This window comes from Tiliqua scincoides, chromosome 10 (genome assembly GCF_035046505.1).
Source record: "Tiliqua scincoides isolate rTilSci1 chromosome 10, rTilSci1.hap2, whole genome shotgun sequence".
Taxonomy (NCBI): domain Eukaryota; kingdom Metazoa; phylum Chordata; class Lepidosauria; order Squamata; family Scincidae; genus Tiliqua; species Tiliqua scincoides.
Window position 1 is genome coordinate 27,250,383 of NC_089830.1, and position 26,293 is coordinate 27,276,675.

General features: G+C 52.2%; 1 protein-coding gene across 2 annotated transcripts in view; it reads left to right on the forward strand.

The window, feature by feature from the left end:
- HIF3A (hypoxia inducible factor 3 subunit alpha) overlaps window positions 1-24,761 on the forward strand; it is a 32,015-nt gene extending 7,254 nt beyond the window's left edge. Inside the window, exons 1-15 of one of the 2 annotated variants that reach the window (XM_066638242.1) lie at window positions 6,266-6,374; window positions 8,854-9,044; window positions 11,085-11,230; window positions 13,511-13,595; window positions 14,304-14,413; window positions 14,627-14,841; window positions 15,211-15,317; window positions 18,258-18,405; window positions 19,189-19,349; window positions 19,461-19,693; window positions 20,059-20,154; window positions 20,587-20,966; window positions 21,545-21,656; window positions 22,145-22,250; window positions 23,163-24,761. In XM_066638242.1, the coding sequence (XP_066494339.1) occupies window positions 6,331-6,374; window positions 8,854-9,044; window positions 11,085-11,230; window positions 13,511-13,595; window positions 14,304-14,413; window positions 14,627-14,841; window positions 15,211-15,317; window positions 18,258-18,405; window positions 19,189-19,349; window positions 19,461-19,693; window positions 20,059-20,154; window positions 20,587-20,966; window positions 21,545-21,656; window positions 22,145-22,250; window positions 23,163-23,314 (2,286 nt within the window). In that variant the 5' untranslated portion in view covers window positions 6,266-6,330 and the 3' untranslated portion in view covers window positions 23,315-24,761. Of the gene's footprint in view, window positions 1-6,265; window positions 6,375-8,853; window positions 9,045-11,084; window positions 11,231-13,510; window positions 13,596-14,303; window positions 14,414-14,626; window positions 14,842-15,210; window positions 15,318-18,257; window positions 18,406-19,188; window positions 19,350-19,460; window positions 19,694-20,058; window positions 20,155-20,586; window positions 20,967-21,544; window positions 21,657-22,144; window positions 22,251-23,162 lie in introns of those variants that run through there. The other variant, XM_066638243.1, reaches the window with a different exon arrangement.
- Window positions 24,762-26,293: the final 1,532 nt, after the last annotated feature.

Below are 26,293 nucleotides of genomic sequence, written 5' to 3' on the forward strand. Positions count from 1 at the left end.
GGCATGGAATAAGTAGGGGCTCCCCCCCTCCGGATTCCACTCTCAACTTTGGGGTGGCCTTGGGGTCTAGTGGTCAGAGCATCAGGTTGTGGAGTGAGGAATTGGGGGGGGGGTTCTGTTCTCAGGGAAGCATGTGGTAAGCTTTGAGAACTGTGCTTGAACCGACTATGTTAGAAGGAAGGGTACCCTAGTTGCAGCCAAGTGCCGGGTTGCCTGGGTCCTCTTCTCAGAGGTGTGTGGTGGTTTTCTCAATAGGGCAGCGGTTGACTCAGGAGTCCTGGGTGTCCCAGCCTTGGCTCCACCAGCAGGGAAAGTCTCTGGCTTTGATTCTTGGCTTTGGCTGCAAGCGGGCCCGGCTCCGTGTCTCTCTGTTTGTCCACACGCAGCGTATGTTCTTGGCTTCCTCTGCTGGCTCAGCCAAAGAACAGGCCACAGAACTTCACCGAGGCAAGGCTGCGCTCTGCTTCCTCCCTTACCTCCCTAGGAATGCTGTGGGAGCCCTGGTCTTTCCCAGTTTGTGCTGGGAGCTGGGGGTCCTTTGCTGAAGCAGGGGGCAGGCTGAGCATCCGGCCCCTCATGTTATGGGGTGTGGGTGATTCAGCAGGGGGTGCTTGTCATTTGGCCCTGTGCTCTCTGTTGTACCCAGTTTTTGGTGTGGAGTGAAATGCATTTTTGTGCTGTGGGATGGTGGCTGGGGGAAATGATGATACAGCGTAGCTCCACACCAGAAGTAGCTGCATTTAGCTTTCGACAGGGATCCTTGTACAAGGACGGTTATTATATCGGCTTCCAGAGGCAGCTGCATCCCAGTGGGCACAGTGTAGTAGTGGGGAGGGGGTAGAATTGCATGTCTTTGTATAAATAGTGTCTGCCCTCCCACGTACCCCAAAAGTAATTCCACTTAAGTGCGGAGTGAGTGTCCTTTTTGTCGAGACCAGGGGTGCCCAAACCCTGGCCCTGGGGCCACTTGTGGCCCTCGAGGACTCCTAATCAGGCCCTCAGGGAGCCTCCAGTCTCCAATGAGCCTCTGGCCCTCCGGAGACTTGCTGGAGCCCATGCTGGCCTGATGCAACTGCTCTCAGCATGACAGCCAACTGTTTGACCCCTTGCTTGAGCTGTGGGATGAGGGCTCCCTCCACTGCTTGCTGTTTCACATCTATGATGCAGCAGCAGCAGCAGCAAAGGAAAGGCTGGCCTTGCTTTGTGCAAGGCCTTTTGTAGGCATTCAGCCATTGCAAGACCTTCAATCATTAAGATAAATTCCATCTTATAATAAAATCTTTATGATTTTAAATAAAATAATTATGATATCTTATCATAAAATTAAGATATTATTCCATCTCTAATATATTCATTTATGTAAATTTATTCAAATTTTAAATGTAAATTAATTCTTTTTCCTGCCCCCCCCCTGACACAGTATCAGAGAGATGATGTGGCCCTCCTGCCAAAAAGTTTGGACACACCTGGTCTAGACCACTGTTGTTCCTCTACCCTGGTAGGCAGGTGGGGAGATACTGGATTTGCTTCTCTAAAGATGCACCTGAAATTTAGTGGGATGAGTGAGGTGAGGGAAAGGCAATATTCACTGTCCAAATTTTCTGCAGATACATCTCTTGCGGTGTACGTAGACGTAAAATAACTGTTGCCAAGGAAATTTTCTTTGGGTCTGTTTTCCTTTGACGTGGCAGAGGGGATTGGTATCTCCTGTTTACCTGCTAATGAGGGAAGACAGTTGGAGTCACAGGTTCACCTGTAGAAAATGTTGCCTTCTGTCCTCTGCGCTAGTTATGGGAATAAAGTCTGGGAATAAAGACCGCCCACTTCTTCTGTATTCTGCCTCCAGGGACACAGTGTGAAGGGAAGCACAATCAGTGCACTCTCTGTGGGTCTTGGTGTCCAGAGCCTTGACCCCTTCTGGTGCCAGCTCTGCTGATGGGGTGTTAAGGGGTGACTGATCCATGTGCGTGAGTCACCAATATGCACCCTGAGAGTGGATGAGATCCATGGGGGGGGGGGAGGAGGAGTGGTGGAATCAAAATGTTTCTGGCTTGGAAACCTGGGTGCAAGTTCATGTGCTATTGGCCTCAGTTCTCAACTGTAAAATGGACATAATGGTGGGCTACCTCAGGTTATCCAAGGATGATCAAGGTCATGAAACCATTTTGCAAGCATAAAAGGGGTTTTAGAAACGGCAGGAGACGGCTCTGGAGGCAGAGCGTGGTGTTCTGAACCTCTACTAACCTGACCCTACCTTACCTTCTGGAGTTAGTTCAGGTGAAAGATGGCCCGTCCCTCCCTTATGTACACAAATGCTCTTGCTCTCCAGATGTAAGGCGTTGGGGTGGGGAAGTCTGGTTCTCTGTCAGGAACATTGCGTTCCTGCCCAACCCAGTGGGAAGAGGCCCTTGTCTGTGTGTTAGGAGTGGGGATTAGGGGAGGGCTTGGCACTCGTCATCTGTGGTGGGGGGAGAGGAAATGGCCTGATTGCCAAGTGCTTCCTGAAAACCCCCAAGCAAAAAAAACACAAAGTTTGTGTAGCACCAGCGTAGCGGACATGGACAGGGAAGGAAGGAGTGTTTGAAAACGAGGGGTGCTTGTGAAAGGGGGACCCCCCCAAATCTGCTCTCCTGGAAATACAGGAAGAAATGAGGCAGTTATTTCTGGGAGAGGATATTCTGCTTTTTGGAGGGGAGATTCTGGAGAGCCACAGGGGTGCACCCCCCCTTTCAGGGGGTGATGCCAAAGGTTTCAGGGGAGGCCAGTGACAGTGACTGGGCTTTCTTCGTTCTCCTCCCCGGCCTCCAGCCATAGCACCTTTCCCTCCGCCCAGTCCCCCCTCCCCTGATGAGTACTTGGCATCAGTCCCCGTCTGCAGTACACTGAGTCCTGGACGGATGGGGACAGAACAGCTGAAGGCACTGCCAAGAGCACGTGCAACAGGGCTCCTGCCTGGGGGGGCAGCTGGGGGGGCGAACAGAGACATGCAAACACATGCAGGGTGGAGATTAGAAAGAGGCTTGGATCTGTGGAGGGGGCAGGAGCTGCATGCCAATAGGGGGAGGAGGAGGAAGCTGACTCCAGAAGGCAGAGGAACCCAGCCCTTTGGTGCCCTGCAGGGCTAAATGAAGGGGATTAGGTAGTGTTGGGTGGGTGGCATGTTGCAACGGGGTGGGGGGTGAGCACAGGGAGGTGGGCCAGTGTCCTAAGGAAGAAATGTGTGGTGATACAAGGGCTTGATTTTTCGGGGGGGGGGGGAGGATTCTCAGTTCTGGGACCTGTTTCCATGGCAGACACTGGAAAGGGGAAGAGGGTCTTTGAGCACGTGCAGAGTTCCTTCCTCTGGCCGCAGTAAGCTTGCACAGCTAGCTGGGCTTGTCCCGCAATGTCAGATGAAAGCTTTTAAGGCAAAGAGGTTTTAAGGGGGAAAAGCGTGGGCTGCGAGCAGGATTGAGCCCCCCTTCCAGCTCCCATGTTAGAAATGGAGGGGCTCGGCCCTCCTGCTGCCCCCAAGGAGGTGTGGGGAGAACGCTTCAGTCCTTGAATCTCAGTGCTCTTCAAGACCCACTTCAGAGGCTCAAAGCCTTCCCCTGCTCGAGTCCTTGGTTGCTTCCCAGGTGTATGTTTTCAGTGATGCATCTGTGCAACGGATACAACATTGATGGATGAAAAGTTTTGTCGTGGGCTGCCGACCCTCATTGGGGGGGGTGCCTGCTCTGCGATGGACCCCCTTAGCTGGGTGCCTCTGGGAGGAGGGGTTGGATGCAGGAGGGAGCTGTGCTGTGCCTGCTCTCCTGACACTCCCCTACCTCTTCCAGTTTTCTGTTAATAAGATGGTTTGTTCACAACAGGCTGTTGGCAACAAGCTGCATGTGCCGAGCTGAGATAGTCTCAGTGGAGGAAGGAAGCTGACGTCAGAAGCGCTCCGTTCGAGCAGAAGGCTCTGGCGGTGCTTGTGTGAGCTTTGCGTCGGTGCCCTTATCAAGCAGCATTGTGCTGCAGTAGCAGGAGGGCCTGCTGGAGCAGCACTCTGGTCCCGGGGCTGCGAGCAATGGTATAGCTAGAGGGGGTGCAAAGCACTGAGTTTTGCAGGGCAACTCACCAAGGCGTGCAAGCGGCCGCTCCCCTTTGGAGCCAGGCGTTCGTCTCTGTTTTGCGCCTACCCCCCGGAATGGCTCTGAAGGGGAGGGGGAGGAGCCACTTGCACACCTCGGTGAGGTACCCTGCAAATCATAGTGCTTTTCGCCCCCTCTAGCTACACCACTGGCTGTGAGCTTCCTTAGAGACAGTGCCGTGACAAGAGGGACTCTGTTTTCATATTTTGGGGTGGGCAGTCAAGGGAGGGGCAAAATGCTATGCAGGCTGCTGATGTCCAATAAATTGCGATCAGTCATCATAGCTGAATAGAACCTCCATGGTCTGGGGCGGTCTGCCTCTGCATTTTAGAGGCTGGGGACAAATGGCAAGGTTTGACTGAGCTTTGATCTCTGAACCAGTGGGAATGGATCTTATACCCTCCTATCGTGTCTGTTCTTTATATAGAGTTGGACACAAGAGTTGGCTCCCCCCTACAGAGGAATATCTGTGGAAAATATGTTTGGAAAATGAAACACAACACATAGGATTTGCAGCAAAGATCTGTGAGCAAAATGGGTGAGAAATCTGGGCTGCGGCTCGGTAGAGGTGTTTGAAAACAGTGTTATTTATCTTACTCAAAAGTAAACCCATTGTGTTCAGTAAAACCGTAACAGCCAAGGCCAGCACCTGCCCTCCACGGCGAGAACTTGGGCGCAACCCAAGACCATGCAAAGACCGGGCCCATCTTCTGCCACCCCAATTATGCTGCCTCTGCAGTGATCCTTAATGGAGAAGGTATATCTTTCCCAGCCTGATTATTGCCAGCTGTGAGCTTTGGCAGTAGCCTGGGAATGCAGACAACTGCCATATCTTGGCCAATTAGCACCCCACACCCCCAATATAACCTCCCTACTGTAACCCAACATTGGCTTGACCCTTGACGTCCTTCATACCCCTGCACCTTTCCATGAAGCTCATAAATCTCATTTAACTCTGTCTGTCTGTCTGTCTGTCTGTCTGTCTGTCTGTCTGTCTGTCTGTCTGTCTGTCTGTCTGTCTATTATATTCTGCCTACTGTCTATTTTACTTGTGCACTTTATGCCTTCTTAGCTTGCACTGGGAATTAAAAGGTCTCCGCACCTGGCATGGCCTACTCCTTTCCCCCAATCTTTAATCTCGGGCTGGCCCGAGGCAAAGACTTAGGCTGTAAACCTATCATACTCACTGGAAACACTCTATTAATAGGTCAGGGTTCTACCCTGGAAGGCGTGTAGAAAGCCAGGAATCAGCTTTGCCTTGTATGACACTAACCAAGAGTGCCCCTGATCTCATGCAGAGTGCATTTACAGTAGGACAAACATGCACATACAACCCCACAGGAGAAAAAGATCATGTGAGGGAGCAGTTTGGAGCAGGGGAGAAGAGGGATTCAGCACCCAGGAAACTGCTGCCTGCTCAAGTCTCTTATGGGTTTTATATTCTGTCTCATGATGAGCCCTTGGACTGGCTCAGCAGGGTTGCTCTCCCGCTCTTATCTTGCAAAGGGGATTAGACAAATGTAGAGAGGAAAGTTCCAGTGACGGTTTATTAACCATGGTAGCTAAATGGAGCCTCCAGGTTAAAGGACACTCTACCTCTGAATACCAGTTTCTGGGGGAGAAGAACTGTGGAGGAAGCCTGTTGACTTCACACCTTGTTTGTGGGCTCCCAGAAAAGTTCTGGTTGGCCACTGCTGGAACTGGGATCCTGAGCTGGACAGATCTGTGATTTTACAACATGTTGCATGGGTGCTCCTCCTCCAAGGAAAAAAGTTGCATCAGAATCGGCCCACCCGCCGCTCGGCCAGCTAGCCAGCGTTTTTCATCATTGCTGTTTTTAATGCCTGTGTGCTTACGTGTTGCCTCCCGCGCATGAGTGTGCCGTTGGGATCCCCCTGCTCTGCTGCTGGCCACGCCTACGGACCTGTGGTCATCTGGCCAGGGGCCATGGCTCCTTGGTGAACTCTCTTCCTGTGAGTAGATCGAGATCAGCTGAGACGCTCTGCTACCTTGCAGCAAACTCGCAGCCTGTTCTCAGCAGCAGCCTGGAGTCCCAGAGAGATGGGCACCAGGCCAAGGGACAGAAATGGAACAGCCTGTACCCTGACCAGGCCCAGGGAGGAGGGCTGGTGGAACTGGGCTGTGGGAGGACCAGGAGGTAGAGATGCAGCTCACTTGGCTTGGGGAGTGAACCAAGGGAGAGCGAGCCCTGGGCATGCGGCGACGGAGGAAGCGGCTGAGAAGGTGGCGGCGGCACAGGTGCGTGCTTTGGGAGCCTGGGAGATGGAGCTGTCTGGAAGGGGCATGATAGCCTCCACGCAGTGCCTTTGCCAGGTGCTCTGGAGCTCCGTGGAGCTGGTTCTGTGGGGTTCAAAGCTTTGCGGCGCTGCGTGGTGCCTCCTTGGCAGGACGGCGAGGCTCTTGTCAGGCACTGCAAAAAGTCTCTTGGGTCTCGGGGCAACTTACCTGTCGGAGGAATCTGTAGGGTTGTACCGGTTCCTCTCTCCATGATACCCTGCAGATTGGCATGGTTGCCTCTCGGGCAGGGTGTCTCCAGAGTCCTGGCAAGTGACACGGCTCCCCTGGGGTTAGGTGGGTACATTCTTGTGGAAAACTCTGAGCTGTGAAGGGGGGAGGGGGTCTGGTATATTGGTAGAGTCTATCTTTTGCTCAGTGATGTTTGCAAGCCTGGGAAGTGTGGTTCCACTGGACTTTCTGGGCTCCCTGTGCCCTGAGGAGCTTTCTCAGCTTGTAAGGTGGAGGTTAGGGGGGTGGGATCTTTTGTTTCTGGTTGAGAGGCTCTGATCCTAGAAAGTGATCAGAACTGGTGGATTGATTTGTGGGGCATTGCAGGAGAGAAGGTAGTTTTACCCTACATGAATCCTATAGGATGAGACAGAATATTGGGGTGCAAGTAAAACAGGACTCAAGGATGCGCAAGGGGTAGGCCTTGATTTAGGCAGCAGATGAAAGGAGGGTCAGCTCTGGGATTTGCCTCCAGATATTAAGGTATATGCTGTCTTGGGGGAGTCCTTCCACCCTGCCCTGCTTTACTGCATCCAATCTGTGCGCACCTCTTTCTTGTCCTGTATGTAGTATCTTTCCTCTTAGTAGGATTCCTCCCAGACGCACAACCTTTCCTCTTTATAGACCTGACATATTGACAGTCTTCAGGGGACGTCCCTCCTTCACTTTGTAAAACTCCACAGATAGATGTACATTCTAGCTTTCCTCTAGGGCAGGGGTGCTCAATAGGTGGATCACGATCTACCGGTAGATCGCGAGGCAAAATGAGTAGATCGCGGAGTGCCGACCCCCCCCTTCAGGTGCCTCTGGGAGGAAATGCCGGGAGTAAGTCCCATTGTACTCAATGGGGCTTACTCCCAGGTAAGTGTGGCTAGGATTGCAGCCTCACAGCCTAATCCTAGGCATGTCTACTCAGGAGTAAGTCCTGTTATACTCAGTGGGGCTCAAGGTACACCAACATACATTGTACACATAAATGTTATATGTTATGATGGCGCAGACATTGTAAAAAAAACTCTGGTAGATCTCCGGGCCTTGCTGGGTTTCAAAGTAGCTCTCGAGCCAAAAAAGTGTGAGCACCCCTGGGCTAGGGCAACCACTGTGCCGTGGCATACTGGTGTGCTGTGGATGGTCTGCAAGTGTGCTGCGGGAGTTTGGGGGAGGATAATTTGTTAGTAGGGCCACTGGGGGATGTGAGCCCCTGCTGTCAGTGCGGTGTGCCTTGTCAGTTGTCAAAAAACTGATGGTGTGCCTTGACCATTTTAGTGCCTTGTCGGTATGCCATGAGATGAAAAAGGTTGAAAATCCCTGCTTGAGGGCACTTCAGGTGGGTGTGGGAAGGGTGTGTTTGTTGTGTTGTGGTTGTGGGATGGGTGAGGAGAGAAAGCCGGGTTTGTAAAAGGAAGTGGTAGCTGGGTTTTTCCTGTGGAAATCAAGATCTTGGGGTGTGTGTGTGTGAGTGAGTGCACACATAGAGTTTCTGTACAGTGCTAGGTGTGGATCTGGGGCTGCCTCCAGAGGATGGGTAAAACTGGGCATTTGCTGGGGCCTTGCTTCAGCCAGGGACCCCCACCTCAACAGCACATGGACGCAGGTGATTCCATGTCAGGGGAGAAGATTGCAAGTAGGATGCACGTAAGGCAGCAGGCGCTTTTTAAAAAACACATAAGCATCCCAGTGGCGGGGAGTTCCATGGGTGTTGCCCGAGGAGTGTATTCTGTGTTGTATTTGAAACTGGTGCTTTTGTCAGGGCCAGCCCAAGATCGCCTGGTGCCTGGAGCTGGGTCCTGCCCCCTCCTTGCCCAACCCTGTGCCAGCCACGGCCTCTGTCGCTTCTCCTCCTGCTCTCTGGCTTTGAAAAGGAAGAGAGGTGCCCTGCCAACCGCCCTGCTGCCTGAGACAAGCACCTTAGGCAGCCTCACGGATGTGTCAGCTGTGCATTTGGAGGAAACGCACACAAGAGCCCTTGGCTTTCTATCGGCAGCTACCAGCAAGAACTTCTTAACGGGGGGGGGGGGAGAAGAGCCTATGGAAAGAGTACTATTCTGTGCCTAAATGCTCAGGCTGTAGACCTGGCCCAAGCCCAGGGTCCCAGAAGGGCAGCTTCGGAAAAGAGGTTTCTTGGGGCTGGCCTGAGAGGCTCCGGAGGGGCTCCACTTGCCTGCCCAGCCCGGGGCCTGGTGTTGACATTCTCCCCCTCTCTACACCACAGGTCTACCACAGAAATCCGGAAGGAGAAATCGCGTGATGCGGCGCGATGTCGGCGCAGCAAAGAGACGGAGGTGTTCTATCAACTGGCACACACCCTGCCCTTTGCCCGGGGGGTCAGTGCACACCTGGACAAGGCCTCGATCATGCGCCTGACCATCAGCTACCTGCGGATGCACAAGCTGCTGACCTCTGGTGAGGACATCCGTGCGTTTGTGGGAGGTCGGCCCCCTTCCTCCCCAGCGGGGCCACGTAAGAGGGTTGTTAAGGTGCTAAGGACCAAGACTGTGGTCCTGAGTCACAGGTTTCTCCCTGTAGCACCAGATCGCCGTTGATCTGGTCTCTGTACCCCAAGTGGCTTTCCTGCAGGCACCTAAGTGATAACCCCAGGCGCAGTCGATGGGAAGGGACAGGAGGGAGCAGAGAAGCCCCGGGTTGTTGCTCAGAAAACCTCTTGGAACTCCTGGCTTGCCCCCCATACTCAGCAACGATCCGACACTTCTCCCCCATCCCGCCCCCACTGACTGATTGCACCGTATTGAATGGACAGGCGATAGTGGTTGGCAAGGAATACATGCTCCCAGATGCCCGTGCAGAGGAGGGTGTTGTGCCAACTTGGTTGTTCAGTGGATTGTCAACCTGAGCATCTCCCCCTTCATTAAAGCTTTTTAAGAAAAGACAAGTTTCTAGACCTCATGACTGGTGACAAACCTGAAAATGCACAGGCAGTTCTAGTAGCAGAATTTGGGTAGCAGAATCTGAGTTGTCGTGGCACTGTGACCTTGTATCTCTGCCGTCAGCTGACCTTTTAAATCATAGAACCGGAGAATCTCCATCCCTAGGATGCACAAAGAAAACCTTGTATCTGAGCCATGGGACAGCAGGGTTAGAATGACTTATCCTGTCTGCACCTGGTTTTGGGATACCTGGGTTTGCCCCCCAGTGTCAGTGTTCAAGATGAAACTACAGATGTAGACTTGAGAGACCCAGCCCTTTCCGTGGCCCTATAATCTCTACCTTAGGCCTCCTGTGCTGGAGCACACCTGAATCACTTGGTTCCAGCTACCAGGCATGGTCGTTAAGTCTCAGAACTCCTTTTCAGCTGGAACTGTGATCCCTGAGTTCATGCCTGTGGGGACAAAGTCAGAGCGGTAGGTCTTAGGCATGCTAGTATATCGGGGTGAAGAGTGATTCAGCTTGGATTATACTTTTTTTTAATGAGACCCCCAAAGTCCACCAAGCAGCGCCAGTGCAAATAGGGGCTCACAGGGGTAGAGGTGAACTCAGAATGAAGGACCAGTGCGCCTATGAGCTCAACCTAGGGACTTGCCTTCGGTACAAGATTGGACCTCACAGTTCTTCAGCACAAGGATGCCTGGTTGTACCCTGAGTCTTTCATTGGTTCATCTGATTAGTTTAGAAAGAAAAAAATCACATTTAGTGCTGCTCTGAAACCAATCTTGAAGCAGATGGACAGGTCACCCAGAGGAATGCCAGTACATATATATTTTCCCCCTATCTCTGATGTAGATTAGTTGATGGGGATAACGAACATGGGCAGGAGGTCTGGTCTAGAGGGTTGAGCCTCCGTTTGCCTGAAGATAACATCCGAAGTTTGCCAGTTCGAGGCCACCGGCACCGTGCGATCTTGAAGCAGCTGACAAGCTGAGCCGAAGTTATTCCATCTGCTCTGAGCATGGGAGGATGGAGGCCAGAATGTGCGGCCAGATCAAGAAAGAAACATCTGAATGTTGTGGTTTCTTGAAAGATAGAACCTTTCAAATTGTAAAAATCTCTACGGGATTTAAATTGCCTGCCCATGTAAACCGCCTTGAATAAAGTCCGAGGAGAAATCTGAGGACCTAGAAAGGCGGTATAGAAATACCTGTATTATTACTATTATTATTATTATCTTCGTCAACCTGCGAATCTCGGTCTTCCACGAGAACAAGTTTTTGGTCCTCATGCTTATACCAAAAAGACTGAAAATTCATGCTTGGTATTGTCATCACAGAAACTGGGGCTCCTCCATGCAGGCTCTGAGAAGCCTTCCCCCTGCCCCACAGGAGCTCAGTCCTAGGCAAGTACAGGAGAGTTTGGTGATCCACACAAAAGAGCCTTGCAATGGTGGCATTCCTTGGATTTGAGGTCTTAGACCCTGTGTTTTGGCATGCCTAGGCCAGCTGCTGCTGGAGCCTTGACTCTAAGCCACTCCTTCCTGCTTCTCTGTCACAGGAGAATGGAAAGACAAGGTAGAAGCGGAGGAGCATGTGGACTCGTATTACCTGAAAGCCCTGGATGGCTTCCTGATGGTGCTGACCGAGGAGGGCGACATGATTTACCTGTCAGAGAATGTCAACAAACACCTAGGGCTCAGTCAGGTGAGGCAGGTGGCACCTGCACAGAGTGGAAATGTGGGGAAAAATATGCAAAAGGCCAAGATGAAAGTGTGAGAGACAGTCCAGCTTTCTTGCACTTGCATGAAACTGGTGAGAGGTTCACGGCCAGGACAGGGAGTTGGTGTGGGAATCCATGTCCATCCAAAGTGAAGAACAGGAAGTGCAGAAGAATGTTGGGGACAGTGGAAAGCCTGGAGGACAGCTAGCGCCCCCACTGCACAGGTGGAACTTGCAGGTTCAGGAGCGACCCTGACCAGGGCCAGAGTGGCAGGTGGCTCTCATGGCCTAGGAGTGCACCAAACAGCTGCAAGGTGACTTTGCATCTCTCTTCCTGCTTTACCAATGGCTGTGAATGCTGGCTGGAGGTGAGACAAAGTGGGAGGGAACATGACACATGGCAAGGCTGGTCAGAATCTAAATTGTAGGCTACTTGGGACAGGGACCTGTTGTCTTGGCGGGGGGGTGGGGAATGAGGTGCCTCCTAACCTCTCTGTTGCCCAACAGAGAGTGGTGCTCCTATCAACAGACAGAACTTCTCTGAAGCTTATTTGTTGGGGAGAGGGTGTCCCTCGACCCTGGGGTGCAGCTGAATTGGCACCATGGGTGGGCAAAGTGCTGCCTTCCAGTTGCCACATGTTGGTTTGTAGCAGCTCTAGGTAGAAAAAGAGACTTGTAGGAGACCTGAAGTAGGACATGGCAAATTAATTTTTTTAATGTATTTTTGGGAACTCTTCTTGGAAGCAGCCAATGCTAGGAGGGGAAAACAGTAAAAAACTGAAAGTTTGATCCAGCAGCCTCAGTCGTTCCTTCCGGCAGGAGTTTCCTGGGAAAGGCCCTGAGGCTGAGGGAGTGAGGGTGGGTGTGTGGTTGGGAGAGCTGCAGTGCAGGCTGGCTTTGGTTCCTTGGGATGAGATATCCCACGGGAGCAAGAATTAACTTCTTTAATACAAAAGAACATTGAACACAAAATTAGCTCATGTGTGCCTTTGAGAATGGCTTGCGCAGCTTCTCAGCCCAGAAGAAAATCTTCACATTGTCGCTATTTTTGTGTTCTGGAAAAATGTTCCAGACTGGAGGGAACAAAACAGAAACTGGCAACAATAATTCCTTCCTCTCGCTGAATCTGGCACTCAGTGTGGACATTTTCTGTGGGTGTTTCAAAGAGAATTTTAAATATTTCCCCCCACCCCCGATGCCAAGTGAATTTCTAAATGGATCTTCTTGTTTTACTGGCGGTATTTCAAAATCTAATGACGTGTGTGACTTGGTTGATCCCCGTGATTTTGGAATCCCTCTGCCCTTGGGAAAAATGAACTGAAGAGAGCAATGCAAAGGCTGCAGTCCTAAACATGCCTCTTAGGGAATAGATCCCACTGAATACTGTGGAACTTGCTTCCGAATGAGCATGTGCAGAGTGCTCTGTCAGTGTTCTAATTTACCTATGAAATGCAGCTCCTCCCAAAACCTGACGGGAATGAAATAATCAATGTTTCCTCTGAACGTGCACCTAAAGAAAAATATTTTGCTGTTCCTGTAATGCAGTGGCATAGCTAGAGGGGGTGCAAAGCACTAAGTTTTGCAGGGAGCCTCCCTGCAGCTTGCAAGCAACCCCTCCCTCTCCCCTTTGGAGCCATTCTGGGTGGTGGGAGCAAAACGGAGGCACCGAAGGGGAGAGTGAGGGGCCGCTTGCACGCTGCAAAGAGGCTCCCTACAAAACTTAGTGCTTTGCACCCCCTCTAGCTATGCCACTGCCGTAATGTGCCCTTTTTTTTGGTAGCAGATGTGCATTTGTGGTGTTGCTGAATAGTCATTTAAATTTATTTTATTACGGAATAACCTTAAAAACAAAAACTCCTTCCATGCATGCTGTCTGAATGTGCCTGTTGTGCTGAGAGAGAAGGGCTTGAGGAGCTTCTGCTAATCACCTCTTCTTAAGCCCTTGCGAAACTTTGCCTGGAGATGAAAGCCACCCCAAAGACACTGGTCGAGTGCTGTGTTCCCGATGTGCAATCCGCTCTCAGGTTCTTAATGGCATACGTGGGAGGCTGAATGGGAACATGGGGAGGGCGAGGGGTTTCTGATTGGCTGGCTTCAGGGAGCCCCAGCCATTGGCTTCCTCCTTGCAGACTTTCACTGCTTTGCACATGTCCTTGCATATGGTGTCACGTTTATGTGCTCCTTGCGCCGCCTCTGGCCATTTCCCTCCCCCGCTCCGCTCCGCTGGCTGACGTTCTGATTCTCTTTCCCTCTGGATTCCGCTAGCTGGAGCTCATTGGTCACAGTGTGTTTGACTTCATTCATCCCTGCGATCAAGAAGAGCTCCAGGATGTACTGAGCCCCAGGCAGGGTGAGTCCTCATCTGCCCCTCCCCAAGAAGACCCATCTGCAGTGCTCCCCATTTGACCTTTCCATCACAGTCCCCCTCCTCTCGTAATCCTTATAAACAAGCTGGGGGCTAATTATGCCCAGGTGTTTTCCATCTTCTCTTCCATCTTGCTTTGCCATGTGGAAGAAGCCCAGAACCGGCTGAACTCAAGCAGTGGCCCCCCCACTGCCTCTGTCTGCCCTCCTGCCTCCACCTGTTACCCTCCTCCTTCCTGGATGTTGAAGAGGAAGAGGAGGAAGGAGCAGAAGAGGTGGAGGGCAGGGTGGAGTATCAGATGCCTCTCTGGCAGTCCAGTTCGCCCACCACTCCTCAGTGTTTGATCTGTTCCCCATCTTCATTTTCAGTTGTGGGAACTTGGAGGAGGAGTGGGTGAGGGGGTGGGCCGTCTGCTACTGAGGAAGGGGAGTGGCAGCATTTGGTGCAGCCAGGTGCCATTCAAGGGGGTGGCAGCTGGGTTGGACTATCCCCTTGGCACCCTGCATTCCTGCCCTCCCCGGAGGTGGGAGGGATGGAGCGTGGAACCTTCTTCAGCGTGTCAAGCCAGTGCTCTAGCCCTGAACTACATCCCCAGGTGTTGCCAATTCCCCTCCCACATCCCCCCCTTTCTGCCCCCTCCTGTGGGCTCCTGACCCCCACATCCTGATGGGCCTTCTACTCTCTGGTCTCCAGGTTTCTCCAAGAAGAAGGAGGTGAAGACCGAGCGCAGCTTTTCCTTGCGCATGAAAAGCACCCTCACCACCAGGGGGCGCACAGTCAACCTCAAGTCTGCCACCTGGAAAGTGAGTGGGGCCCAGTGTGCACCCCAGGAGATGCGTGGAAGAGGAAAAGGTGGGAGGGGGTGTCTGGAAGCCTCTTGGCTGGGGCTAAATGGAAATAGGGCTGTGCTGCAAAGGAGAGCAGGGCACATGCTTCCTGTAGGAACACAAAAGGCTGGCCTAGGGGGGGCCTTTGGCCTGATTCAGCAGAGCTGTGATGTTGCTTTGTCCCTGTAGGTGTTGCATTGTGCTGGGCACATGAGATCTTATGTGCCTGCCAAGCCGGCCGGAGGGAAGGAGGCTGAGGGGGGCTTTGTGGAGCCCCCCTTGCGTTGCCTGGTGCTGATCTGCGAGGCCATTCCACACCCCGCCAACATTGAGACGCCCCTGGACAGCAGCACCTTCCTGAGCCGCCACACCATGGACATGAAGTTCACCTACTGTGATGACCGGTGAGCCCAGCCCCTAGGAGGAGCCTCCCTATTGTATGACTGCCCTCACCCCAGCTTGCTCCCTTCTTGGCCACTCCAACTGCCAGGACCACTGCAAGGCCCCTGTTGCAGGGAGGGATCATTCCCAGCCTTGGTCCTGAGATCCCTTTGGCTGGGGACTGAGCCTGCCAGTCTCTGCACTCCCAGCCTGTGAGCAATGAGTCATTCTCTGCCCTCAAGGGGACCGTTTGGGGGTGCCCGAGCCCCTTGGTAGGGGCAAGGTGGGTTGTGCCTGTTTGTGTCCTATCTGAAGTCACAGCTCTAGTCCCAGGTGGCCTCTCTTGCGCTCTCACTCTGGGTTTTCCATTTGCTCCCTGTCTGTCGGAGCAGGATTGCAGAGGTGGCTGGTTATACACCCGAAGACCTGCTGGGCTGCTCCATCTATGAGTACATTCATGCCCTGGACTCGGATCCTGTCAGCAAGAGTATCAACACCTGTAAGTTCCACCTGCCCTGAGCCTGGCTTGCTGTCTCTTCCCCCAAGTTTAAATCATAAGAACATAAGAACAGCCCCACTGGATCAGGCCATAGGCCCATCTAGTCCAGCTTCCTGTATCTCACAGCGGCCCACCAAATGCCCCAGGGAGCACACCAGATAACAAGAGACCTGCAAGGCTTCCTGGGAATTGTAGTTAAGAACATAAGAACAGCCCCGCTGGATCAGGCCATAGGCCCATCTAGTCCAGCTTCCTGTATCCCACCAAATGCCCCAGGGAGCACACCAGATAACAAGAGACCTCATCCTGGTGCCGTCCCTTGCATCTGGCATTCTGACATAGCCCATTTCTAAAATCAGGAGGTTGCGCATACACATCATGGCTTGTACCCTGTAATGGATTTTTCCTCCAGAAACTTGTCCAATCCCCTTTTAAAGGCATCCAGGCCAGATGCCGTCACCACATCCTGTGGCAAGGAGTTCCACAGACCAACCACACGCAGAGTAAAGAAATATTTTGTCTGTTCTAACTCACCCAACACTCAATTTTAGTGGATGTCCCCTGGTTCTGGTGTTATGTCAGAGTGTAAAGAGCATCTCCCTATTCACTCTGTCCATTCCCTGCATAATTTTGTACGTCTCAATCATGTCCCCCCTCAGGCGTCTCTTTTCTAGGCTGAAGAGGCCCAAACGCCGTAGCCTTTCCTCATAAGGAAGGTGCCCCAGCCCCGTAATCATCTTAGTCGCTCTCTTTTGCACCTTTTCCATTTCCACTATGTCTTTTTTGAGATGCAGCGACCAGAACTGGACACAATACTCCAGGTGTGGCCTTACCATAGATTTGTACAACGGCATTATAATATTAGCCGTTTTGTTCTCTTTGTTTTTAGTACTGGGTCTCTCTTTTTAGAATGACAATCTGTCGGAACCCACCAGAAGTGAGGTCATTAACCTGAAAGTGATGTCATGGCCTGAAGCGACATCGTCAATTTAGTATTCAAACCTAAACCATGATCAGACAAAGGTCCCACGACACAGACCACTGGGGCTGTTATTTGGAATAGCTTAGACTCCAAACATTCCAGCTCAGAAATGAAAGCAGAACACAGACTTTGATCCTATTCCAACCACACAGCCCTCCCCCCATTCCAGTGTCCCATCTTCCTGCCTATTCAGGGCAAAGCACCCTACCTCTCTGGTGTCTGCCCTGCCCAGCAGCTCTGTACCCTGTATTTTCAATGGCAGCTGAGCTAGGTGCTACACAACGCACCTGAAATTGACTTGCAACCCACCTGGTGTGTCCCGACCCACAGCTTGAGAAATGCTGCTGTAGTCACTTTGAAGTAGCCTTAGCCCAGTGCAACATGAAAGGAGAAATCAACATGAGATCCTGACAATCTCAGCTCTTTCTTAGTTTGAACTAAGTTTCTAGCCCTTAAGATGGTTAAAAGGAGCTTGGAAGGGTGCGCAGTGGGTGACTGAGGTGATCTGAGGAGACACAGAGGAGGTGAACAGCCGGAGGACGAGGCCACATGGCTCTGTCAGCAGATGCAAAGTACATTGTGCAATATTAACCTGGGCTCATTTGCTTGTTCTGCGCAATGGCACATGGGTCCTGAGAGGCAGCTTTTCTTGTTGCAAAATTTGCAAGTATAATTTTTCTAAGTAATAGGGTTGTATTGTGGCTTGTCCCGTTGAAATTGATGGACTTAAGTGAAGCCCGTTTAGACCAGAACTACCACTGTGGGCATAAGCAAGAGTGCTTTGGCAAGCTACCTGGGCTGCCCTTCACCTGTCCTCTATGGGGAGAAAAGTACTGCGTGATCTGGGGTGCTGGCAGTCACAGTGCCACTTGGGGTGTGCCCTGCCTGCTTATTGCACAAACTGCACTGTAAGACAGCTGGCTTCTGCAGGACACAGGTGCGCTTCAAGGACAAATTTCAAATCATTGCTTTGGAGGGGAAAAATGGGAAACAAGGGCTTGGAAAAGAGCAAGAGGTTGACTGGCATCTTCTACACAGCGTCCCCTTTCTCCTTCTCCCCTACAAACCTGACCTTTCACAGGCATCTTCCTCCAAATCCCCCACACTTTCTCTACTCGTCAATTCTCTCCACCGTTACAGATGCTGAACTTGGAGTTGGTTTCCGGGGTGTCTGAGCTTCCATGGGTTGGAGATTCAAGGCAGGGTGACTCTCTATATGAATGCTTTCAGCGCACTGCAGACAAGTGGCAAGATCTCTGTAGAATTCCTTGGGAAGCTTGGAGAAGGTGGGAAGGGAATGAGGTGCAACCCCCCCCCCATTTGTCTGCAGTGTTGTGGAGCATTTTGTACGACCAGTCCAAACACCTCTCCCTGGTGAGACTTGACCACTTTATAATGCATCTGAATTCACCCCTAGGAAAATTAACGTAGAGCTCTTCGGCAGAATTCAGCTCTTGTGCGAGTGCTCTTGCAAAGCAATCGTACAGTGCAATGCTGTGCATGTCGACTTGGAAGTAAATTCCATCATGTTCAGTGGGGCTTCCTCTGAGGAAAGTGTGCATAGGCCTGCATCGGATTGCAGCCATAGTCAACAGAATGCTACAGAAAACGACATTAGCCTATAGCTTAATGTTTAGAATAAGGTGTAAAGATGAGCATTTAAACCAACTCAAAGCAGCAATCTGATGCACATTTAATTTGGGAGTAAATCCCATTAAGCTCTGTGAGACTGCTACATAAATGTGCTTAGGGTGACTTAGAAAGGGTGGGGTGGACTGGCTTGGAAAGGGAAGTCCACATTTAACTCCCTGGGAATGTCAGAGGTTGGCAAGCAATTTCTTAACAGTGGGAGAGAGACAAAGAATCCTGCTCCGCTGGCCTGTCTCCTCCCACTATCTCCCAGCTTACCCATCTGTCTGTCTGTCCTAGACTGTCTGTATTTCACTTCCTTCCGGTAGTGCTGAGCAAAGGACAGGCAGTGACCACACAGTACCGTTTCCTGGCCAGGAATGGAGGCTACCTGTGGACCCAGACCCAAGCCACGGTCATCTCCAGCAGCAAAAATTCTCAGCCTGAAAGCATCGTCTGTGTTCACTACATCCTGAGGTTGTATTCTGTGAAGTGCTGGTGTGGCCACGATGGCGAGGAGGGGTGGTGTCAGGGACGGGAATGGCTGAAAAGGGACACTCCTGAATAGGGATTGTAAGGATAGTGAATTTTTTTTTGGGGGGGAGGGGGAGCTGAGCAACCCCCCTTTAACTTACATTAGCTTGTAAAATAGCTTCAAGTTGACGTTCTCCAAATATAGATACATGTTTACCCCACCCCACTGTGGACGTTTCCAGATTTGTTTGTTTATATCCACATGTTCCACTTTTCTGGACAGACTTTCACTGCGACTCGCAATTTAGATAATTAAAACAAAATATGTTAGGTGGAAGTTTAGAGTAAGAGGGAGTGATTAAGCCATGATGGCCTCATGAAACCTGCATGTGCAAGGGCAGCCTGCCTCCCTGTATGAGATTCTGGAGACAAGCAACAGAGGGCAGCTGACCTTTTTGTGTCCTGCATGGGAGTCCCCAGGGGCTTCTGGCTGGGCTGCTGTTGACTTCCCTGGTTTAAATCTTGTCTCTGCCTCAGTGGCCTTGGGCAAGCCAATCCTTCTTGGCCTTAGTCTTATCCCCAGTTGCAGTATGGGGATAATAGCACTTACTTAAATGGCTGTTGTAAGGACAACATCAAAAAAAACTTGTGCAAAGTGTTGTGCAACCGCAAAATGTTATTACCTGAGCTAAGTTTCTGTTTTGTCAACGTACCAAGGCAGTTCCGATCCCTGGCGCTGTTGCCCATTCGTGGCAGTGCTGTGTTAATGGTACCCTTGCTTCACAGCCAGGTGGAAGAGGTGGGCTTGGTGCTATCCCTGGAGCAGACAGACCGACAAGGCGAGCACCGCCGGCTTCTCCCACCTGCTCTCGAGGGGCTGGACTCTGACGGCACCCTGGATGAGTTGGATCCCAATGGGGGAGACACCATTATCAACCTCAGCTTCGGTATGGAGTGATGGTGGTGGGGAGGGAGCCCTCGGGGGGAGGACAGCTGGCAAGCCTGTCCCTGCATCCCACCCTGGTCAACAAGGTTCTACTGTTTTTTTCCTCCCCCAGAGCTGCGCGGCCCCAAGATCCTGGCCTTCTTGCGTCCTGCCAACATCAGTGAGGAGGAGCTGCAGCTGGACCCCAAGCGCTTTTGTAGCCCTGACCTCCAGAAACTGCTGGGCCCAATCTTTGACCCGCCTGGAGCCCAGAGCCAGGCAGGGGAGGCTTTGCGGGCAAGGCCTCCAGCCCCCCCACCCAAGCTCGCACCGGTCGCCAAGAGCACTTCCGAAAACAACAACCAGGTGAGGAGATTGCTGGGGGGGGAGGGGAGACAGCTGCAGACAGAAGAGTGGATTTAGTGGGCCTGTGCTAGAGGATGATGTATGCGTGGCAGTAGGTGGGCTCATTGTGAGGGCAGTGCCGCATGAGGTGTGTTGAGGGGAAGCTTGTACAGGGATGGAACTGGGGTGTTCCATTGGACATACACGGTAGCGCAAGGGCACAAATATGTGTATCTCACCTTGCGGTGAGGTTTCCCTCCCAGAAACGGATGAGAGAGCTTCCCCTGGAGATCCAGTTGGGAGAGGAGGAAAGAGTTTGATGTTGCCTTTCTGTAGGGCAGTGGGGGTCCCCTCATGTGTGTGCTGCTTCCCTTTCTTACCCCCAGACCGAGCTACCAGAAGAGCTGCTTGTTGACATGGAGAATGTCCAGAAGCTCTTTGCTGCCAACAAGGAGGAAGAGTCAATGGAGACAGAACTGCAGGTACTGCTGCTTCCAGGTGGAAAAGGGGATTCTGCATCAGACCAAAATTCTCAGCTCATTTTCCTGACCCTGAGTGTGTTTACATTTGAAGTGCACTTTGTAGTCCCCGAAGCTCTTGCCACAATCAGGCCACAATCCTATTCAGCCTCCGCACCAACCTGTGCAGACCAGTGGTGTAGCTAAGGGCGGGCAGAGGATTACATCGCTTCGGGTACCACACCTTGAGGGGGTGCCAACCCACACCCTTGACGGCAGGAATGTTGTGCAAAACGAAGCTAGAAATTTTAATTGATTCTGCGGATCAAGTAAAGGCAGAGGCAGATCTGCTACGGAACTCTCCTCGCCCTGCCCCACCCCTTCCCACCCACCACATGTAGTCTGGCTCTCGCTGTGTACCTGTTGCTTCCGATAACTCTGTGCTGCCCCCTGCAGGATTACGAAGGACTGGACCTGGAAATGCTGGCTCCGTACATCTCCATGGACGATGACTTCCAGCTCAGCAGCACCGAGCACCCACTGTGGCTGGCCGAGAAACGTGGGGACGCAGGAGCAGGGGCCCGGCCAACGTCACCACCTCCGCGGCCTCGCTCCAGAAGTTTCCACGGGGTGTCCCCCCGCCTGCCCGAGCCGGCCACCCTTCCTCGCTGGGGCAGCGACACCAGCCTGAGCCAGCCCCGCCCCGTCCAGCCCCCAGGGAGTGACCAGTGCGATGCAGGGCAGGTGGTGGAGATGGTGGCCTCTGTCAAGATCCAGGCCGTCCAGGAGGGGACCATTCAGAATGGTCAGGGGGCCCCCTTGGGAGGCAGAAAAAGGTGAGAAAATGGGCGGGCGTTGGAGGGAGGGGGAGTCTCCACTCACCCACCTCAACTGCCAGCTGAACCCAGGGGATCTCTCCTGAGCGGCTGCCCTCATTTCTAGCTCCTCTTTTTTGCATTCACCATTGGAGTCATGCTGGGCAGCGACAGCAACACAGTGGCGGGGGTGGGGGGGGGTCCTGCATGGCAGGACTTTCCTTGCTTCAGCTGCCCTTCCTTTTTCCCCCACTGTGGGGAAAGTGGGGGGTTGTGGGGCTGCTTGGGCACCCCAGGAATGCGAGAGAACAACTTCCAGGCATGCAGCGAGTGCCACGGAAAGAGGCAAGTGGGGTTGGGATGTCCTGTCCAGCCCTCGGAGGAGAGGCTGCTGCGGCCATGTGGGTCTGTCTCTGCTCCTTCCCCAGTTCCCTCTGCTCCTTCCTTCCAGAATGAAAGCCCTTCCCCTCTCCCCCCAGTTTTGCAAGGACAGAAAAAAAAAGCCAGCCTTGTCATCAGAGGAACCCTGTTGCTGGCGCCCTGTTGCGTTTACCTGCTAAGCCAGCCTCTCCTTTGCCCCTCTGCCCCTTGTCTCGCAGAGCCCGGGAACTGAGCACGGAAGAGGAGAGGGACGTCTTCCTGGAGACAGGGCCCCCCAAGCGTGCCCGCAGCCACGAGACCGATGGCTTCCTGGTGCCTTCCTTTAGCCTGGTAGGTGCCGCAATTATCCATTAGTGGAGGGGGGAGGGAAGCATCCCTGAGCAGGGCCGTTGGAACCCACCTCCCATGGCCCATACCCAAGGGGCCCAGCATGTCTAATGAGGCTCCCTCATTAGGACCCCCTTACAAAGAGCCTAAGAACAGCCCGGCTGGACCAGGCTGAAGGGGGCTCATCTGGTCCAGCTTCCTGTAACCCACAGTGGCCTACCGGATGCCTCAGGGAGCACACAAGACAGCAAGATCCCTTCATCCTGCAGTCTCTTGCACTTGGCATTCTTAGGTAGCTTACTTCTAAAACCAAGAGGCGGCACATACCCACCATGGCTTGTAACCTGTGATGGAATTTTCCTCCCATCAATCTCTCCATCCCCTTTTAAAAGCATCTAAGCCAGATGCCATTACCAAATCCTGTGGCAAGGAGTTCCACAGTTTAATTGCCCTCTGGGTAAAAGAAGTATTTTCTTTTGTCTGTTCACCAGGGTTTCCTGTTCAGTGTCGAGGAGTGTCTGGATGCCAGATCGGAGCGGGGCTACGGTGGCTCTGTGGCTGTGGGCAAAAAGCTTCTGTCTCTGGAGGAGCCAATGGGTGAGTGCCAGCCGTGGGTGGGTTGCCTTGCTGCCAGCACATCGAGCCTGGCCTCCTTCAGCCAAGACTTTTGGTCTGAGGGTCGCATAAGAGGGAGGCAGCCTCTCAGGCCCCCCTTGGTTGTGGCTGGTTGTAGTCCTTGCCTCTGGTGCTGGAAGTTCTCACACTGCAGCTGCTTCTGAGCTGTGAACGTTGGGATCAGGAACCTCTGAAGGCAGCCAGGCCCTGCTCAGTGAGCTCAGAGCAATCAGATGAGGGCTTCTTCTCCTCCTGGTCTCTGGCCTGTGTGCACAGAGGAACGAGCCTTTAACTCCATAAATCGGTGCTGGGGAAATTTTGTAACTTTGGGGCCAGGAAGCAGGTGATGATTTTAAGGTATGATTGTAGGGTAGCATCCTTTGAGATTGCTACGCACAGGCTAGGTGGCACAGGCTAGGTGGCACATTCTGTACATGCAGCCTGTGCCACTATTCATGTGGTCTCCAAGCCTGTTTTGTGTTTATCCCTTGCCCAAGAAACTCCTTTAAGGAGGGTTAGATTTTTACTGAGATGGTTTGGAAAAAAGAGCTCTGGTACTGTGTTCAGATCCTCTCTCTCCTTAGCTTGCACTGAAGGTCACTTCTGACACTACGTGCTGTATGTGCTACCATCAGAACCAGTTGATGGCCCTCAATTGGTTCCCTGCTGACTTCTTCCCTCCTTTGGGGTCCACTTCAGGTCAGGTGTGGGGCTTTGTTACACCGTCCCAAGCAGCTTAACACAAGGATGGTGTTAACATGAGCTCTTCAAAAATGTTTAGCCTGAGTCTGTGGAACCCCTTGCCACTTGGTGCTGCTTTCCAAAGACCCCTTTCATAATGCACACCAAGATTCCCTCTCCTCATATTTTTCTTTCCCTCTTCCCTGTATCCAGGCCTCTTGGGAGACATGTTTCCTTTTGTGGTGGATGGCCCGGCCCTCTCTCAACTGGCCCTGTATGATGGCGAGGAAGAGGCTTCTGTGCGTGGTGGCGAGCACTTCCAGCTCGGGGAGGAGCTCCTTGTGGAACTGGACCAAGCCACCTGAGATGGCAGCCATGGCCGCCACACCTTCATCCCACACTCCTGCTCCGCTGACAGGACAAATGGAACCAAATCCAACCCCACATAATCCATGACAGGCAGAGTGGGAGGAGTCCTCCTCTTCCTCCCCCTCCCCCTCCCCCTCCCCCTGCTCCTTGCCTTGCCCCCACCTCACCTTTGCTGGCATCCTTGGAATTCTTCCTACCTCACTCCTCTCCCTGCCCCGGGCCGCCTCCCCCCACTGGGGATGGCGAGGGAGGAAGGCCTAGCCGAATTTAAGGAGCCTATGTCGGGAGACATTGTTCCCTGCCCAGCCCCAATGATCTCATATCCTCTCAGTATCCCTGTGATTAGAAATGGGGTGACAGCAGTGGGATTATTCGCTATACCCAGCCCAGCCTTTGTCTGGGAACAGCCAGTTTAAGGTCCCAAGCAAGAGGCAGAACCATAGCTCAGCGTATGGAGATGTCTGTCCAGGGACAGGCAGGGCCAGATAGAGACAAACGGCTCGCTCCTTCCACAGGAGGAATGCAGAGTCCTTTATGCCGTCCTCTTTCCTCGGCTCTCGCTGCCATCCCAGAAGGAGTTGGCCGTGAGGCTAGATGGGGCAGTTCCTTCTCCACCTTCCCAGCTTATAACACGAAGTCACCCATTCCTGACGTAACTGGGACCACCCAATCATGGGATGTCAAAACTGTATGGGGCGGGGGGGGGAGAACTGGCTTGAATCACCCATGACCCTGGGGAAGAGGGTCAGTGCCACCTCTGGGCCTTCCCCACAACCACCAGGTATCTTTTTGGCAGTAGCGCCATACTCATTTACCTCAGTGGTGCCCGTCCTCTTATAAAAAGGGTGCGGCGGGTGTCACCAGCGCCTCAGTTAAAGGGAGAGACACCATTTTGAGGGCCGTGGCAGAATTCTGCTCCAGCCGTAGTCCAGCCACTGATTTTTTCTGAGGTGGTAAAAAACTTGATAAACACAATTTCTCCTAGCGAGAGGAAGGCAATCTTGGTGCTCTGGCCGTATTTTTGACCCGATTTAAGGCCTGTTTACACTTACAAAAGGGGCCTGCATGTGTCTGAGGGTCAAGGCCACAAGTTTTTAAAATGTAGAGAAATAGAATGTATTGTAGAGATGAGAAGAGCTGAGGTCATCTTAAGAGAAGTTCAAGCATTGGCTTGAAAAAGAGGGTGGTTACAGCCCTGATCCTCATATTACTGGAAATACTGTTGTCTTGAGGAAATCTTCCTCTTCCCCCACCGTTTTTGTTTTTTTTCCAACGCTGGGCGGTGGTTTTTCTGTGATTTCTAGAATCCTAAAAATTGAGATTTGAGGCAATATTCTCACAAGTTTGGTTTTTCAGTTGGAAAGACCCAATGCCTCCCCCAAATGTGGAAGTATGGCTGCGGTCAGTGGCGTAGCTAGAGGGGGTGCAAAGATGAAGTTTTGCAGGGAGCCTCGCTGCAGCGTGCAAGCAGCCCCTCTGCCCAGAAAGGTCCTGAGGGGGAGGGTCCACTTGCACACTGCAGTGAAGCTCCCTGCAAAACGTAGTGCTTTGCACCCCCTCTAGCTATGCCACTGTCCATGGTTGTCACAAAAAGCTAGAGCACAGCAGTGCTCAGGATGTGAAAAAAAGGAAAATAAGGAGTCAGATGTTTTAACAGATAATTTGGAAAGACGAAAAGGCCAGTGGGCTCCTGTATTGGAAGGGCCAGGCTGCCCTATTTTTCAAGATGAAATATTGGCAACTCTGCACTAAATATGGGAAGTTGTATCCCATTTACCCCATGAATGGGATATTGTACCCCAGGCTTTCCTTCCTTCCTTCTACAGAAGGAAGGAACCTTCAGATTGCTAAACCAACATCATTTCCTAGATTACTAGGAAGTTTCATTATTTGCTAGGAAATAAGTATTTTTCCCAGTATTTCCTTCTAATATTTTCAGTTATCAGTCAGTGGGGGGGGGAGGGGGGGCAAAGAGAGTGACAGTCTGAACAATCAGTCATTCTCTTTCTCGTGTTTTTGCAGCCGAATCCTGAACATCTTTACTTGGAACCAAGTTCCACTGAGGTCAGCAGAACTGATTTCAGAGTATAGTGGACCCCCCCCCCTTACGTGCATATTCGAATTTCAGTATTTGGGGATGCCGAGCCTGCACCTGGAGGGTCTCAGAGGATCTGGACGTGGCCCAGAAGGCACTGCCAGTCGTGTTCAGGAGGTCCTCCGAGGCCCTCCAGCTGCAGGTTTCTTCAGCTGTGGAATCTTGTTATCCACAAGAGGTCCTGGGACGGGTCACCCGTGGATACTGAGGGCCCACTGTAGCTATGTATCAAGGACCGAAGATTTTGTCCCACCTTCCCCTTTTCACAGTCCAATCCTCTGCTTGTTTACTCAGAAGTAAGTTCCAGGGTGTTGTATGGGGCTTTCTTCCAGATTTGCAGGCATTGGTTTGCAGTCTTAGCTGCTGCATGTGAGAACAGGCACGGGAAGGTAACTTGTTTGTAGCTATCGCAGGGAAATGGGAAGCTTTGTGATGGCGTTACCTTGAAGGGACTCAGGGCCCAATCCTATCCAATTTCCCAGCACTGGTGCAGCTTCAATGCAGCCCCAAGGTAAGGGAACAAATTTTCCCATACCTAAAGGAGGCCTCTGTGACTGCTACTCCACAAGACGTAGTGCAGGTCCCATTGGCACAGCTGCACCAGCGCAGGAAAATTGGATAGGATTGGGCCCTAAAACAGCAGTAACTGGTAACAGTTTTGTTTGCTTAGAAACGAGGTACCTTCCCATCCACCCAAGGAAGAAGAGTTCTGTGTAACTCAATCCTTTGGATACTTATCCCCCAGCAGAAGCTGCTGGAAGATTTAAATGGCCTTACCTCCTTTGAGGTCCTTTTGATACAAAGGGACCGTGATAGTCTTAGTCAATGCTCTTAGGATGGTTGCCCCTCATTTTATGCAGGACAGGCTTCCTCTGCCTTT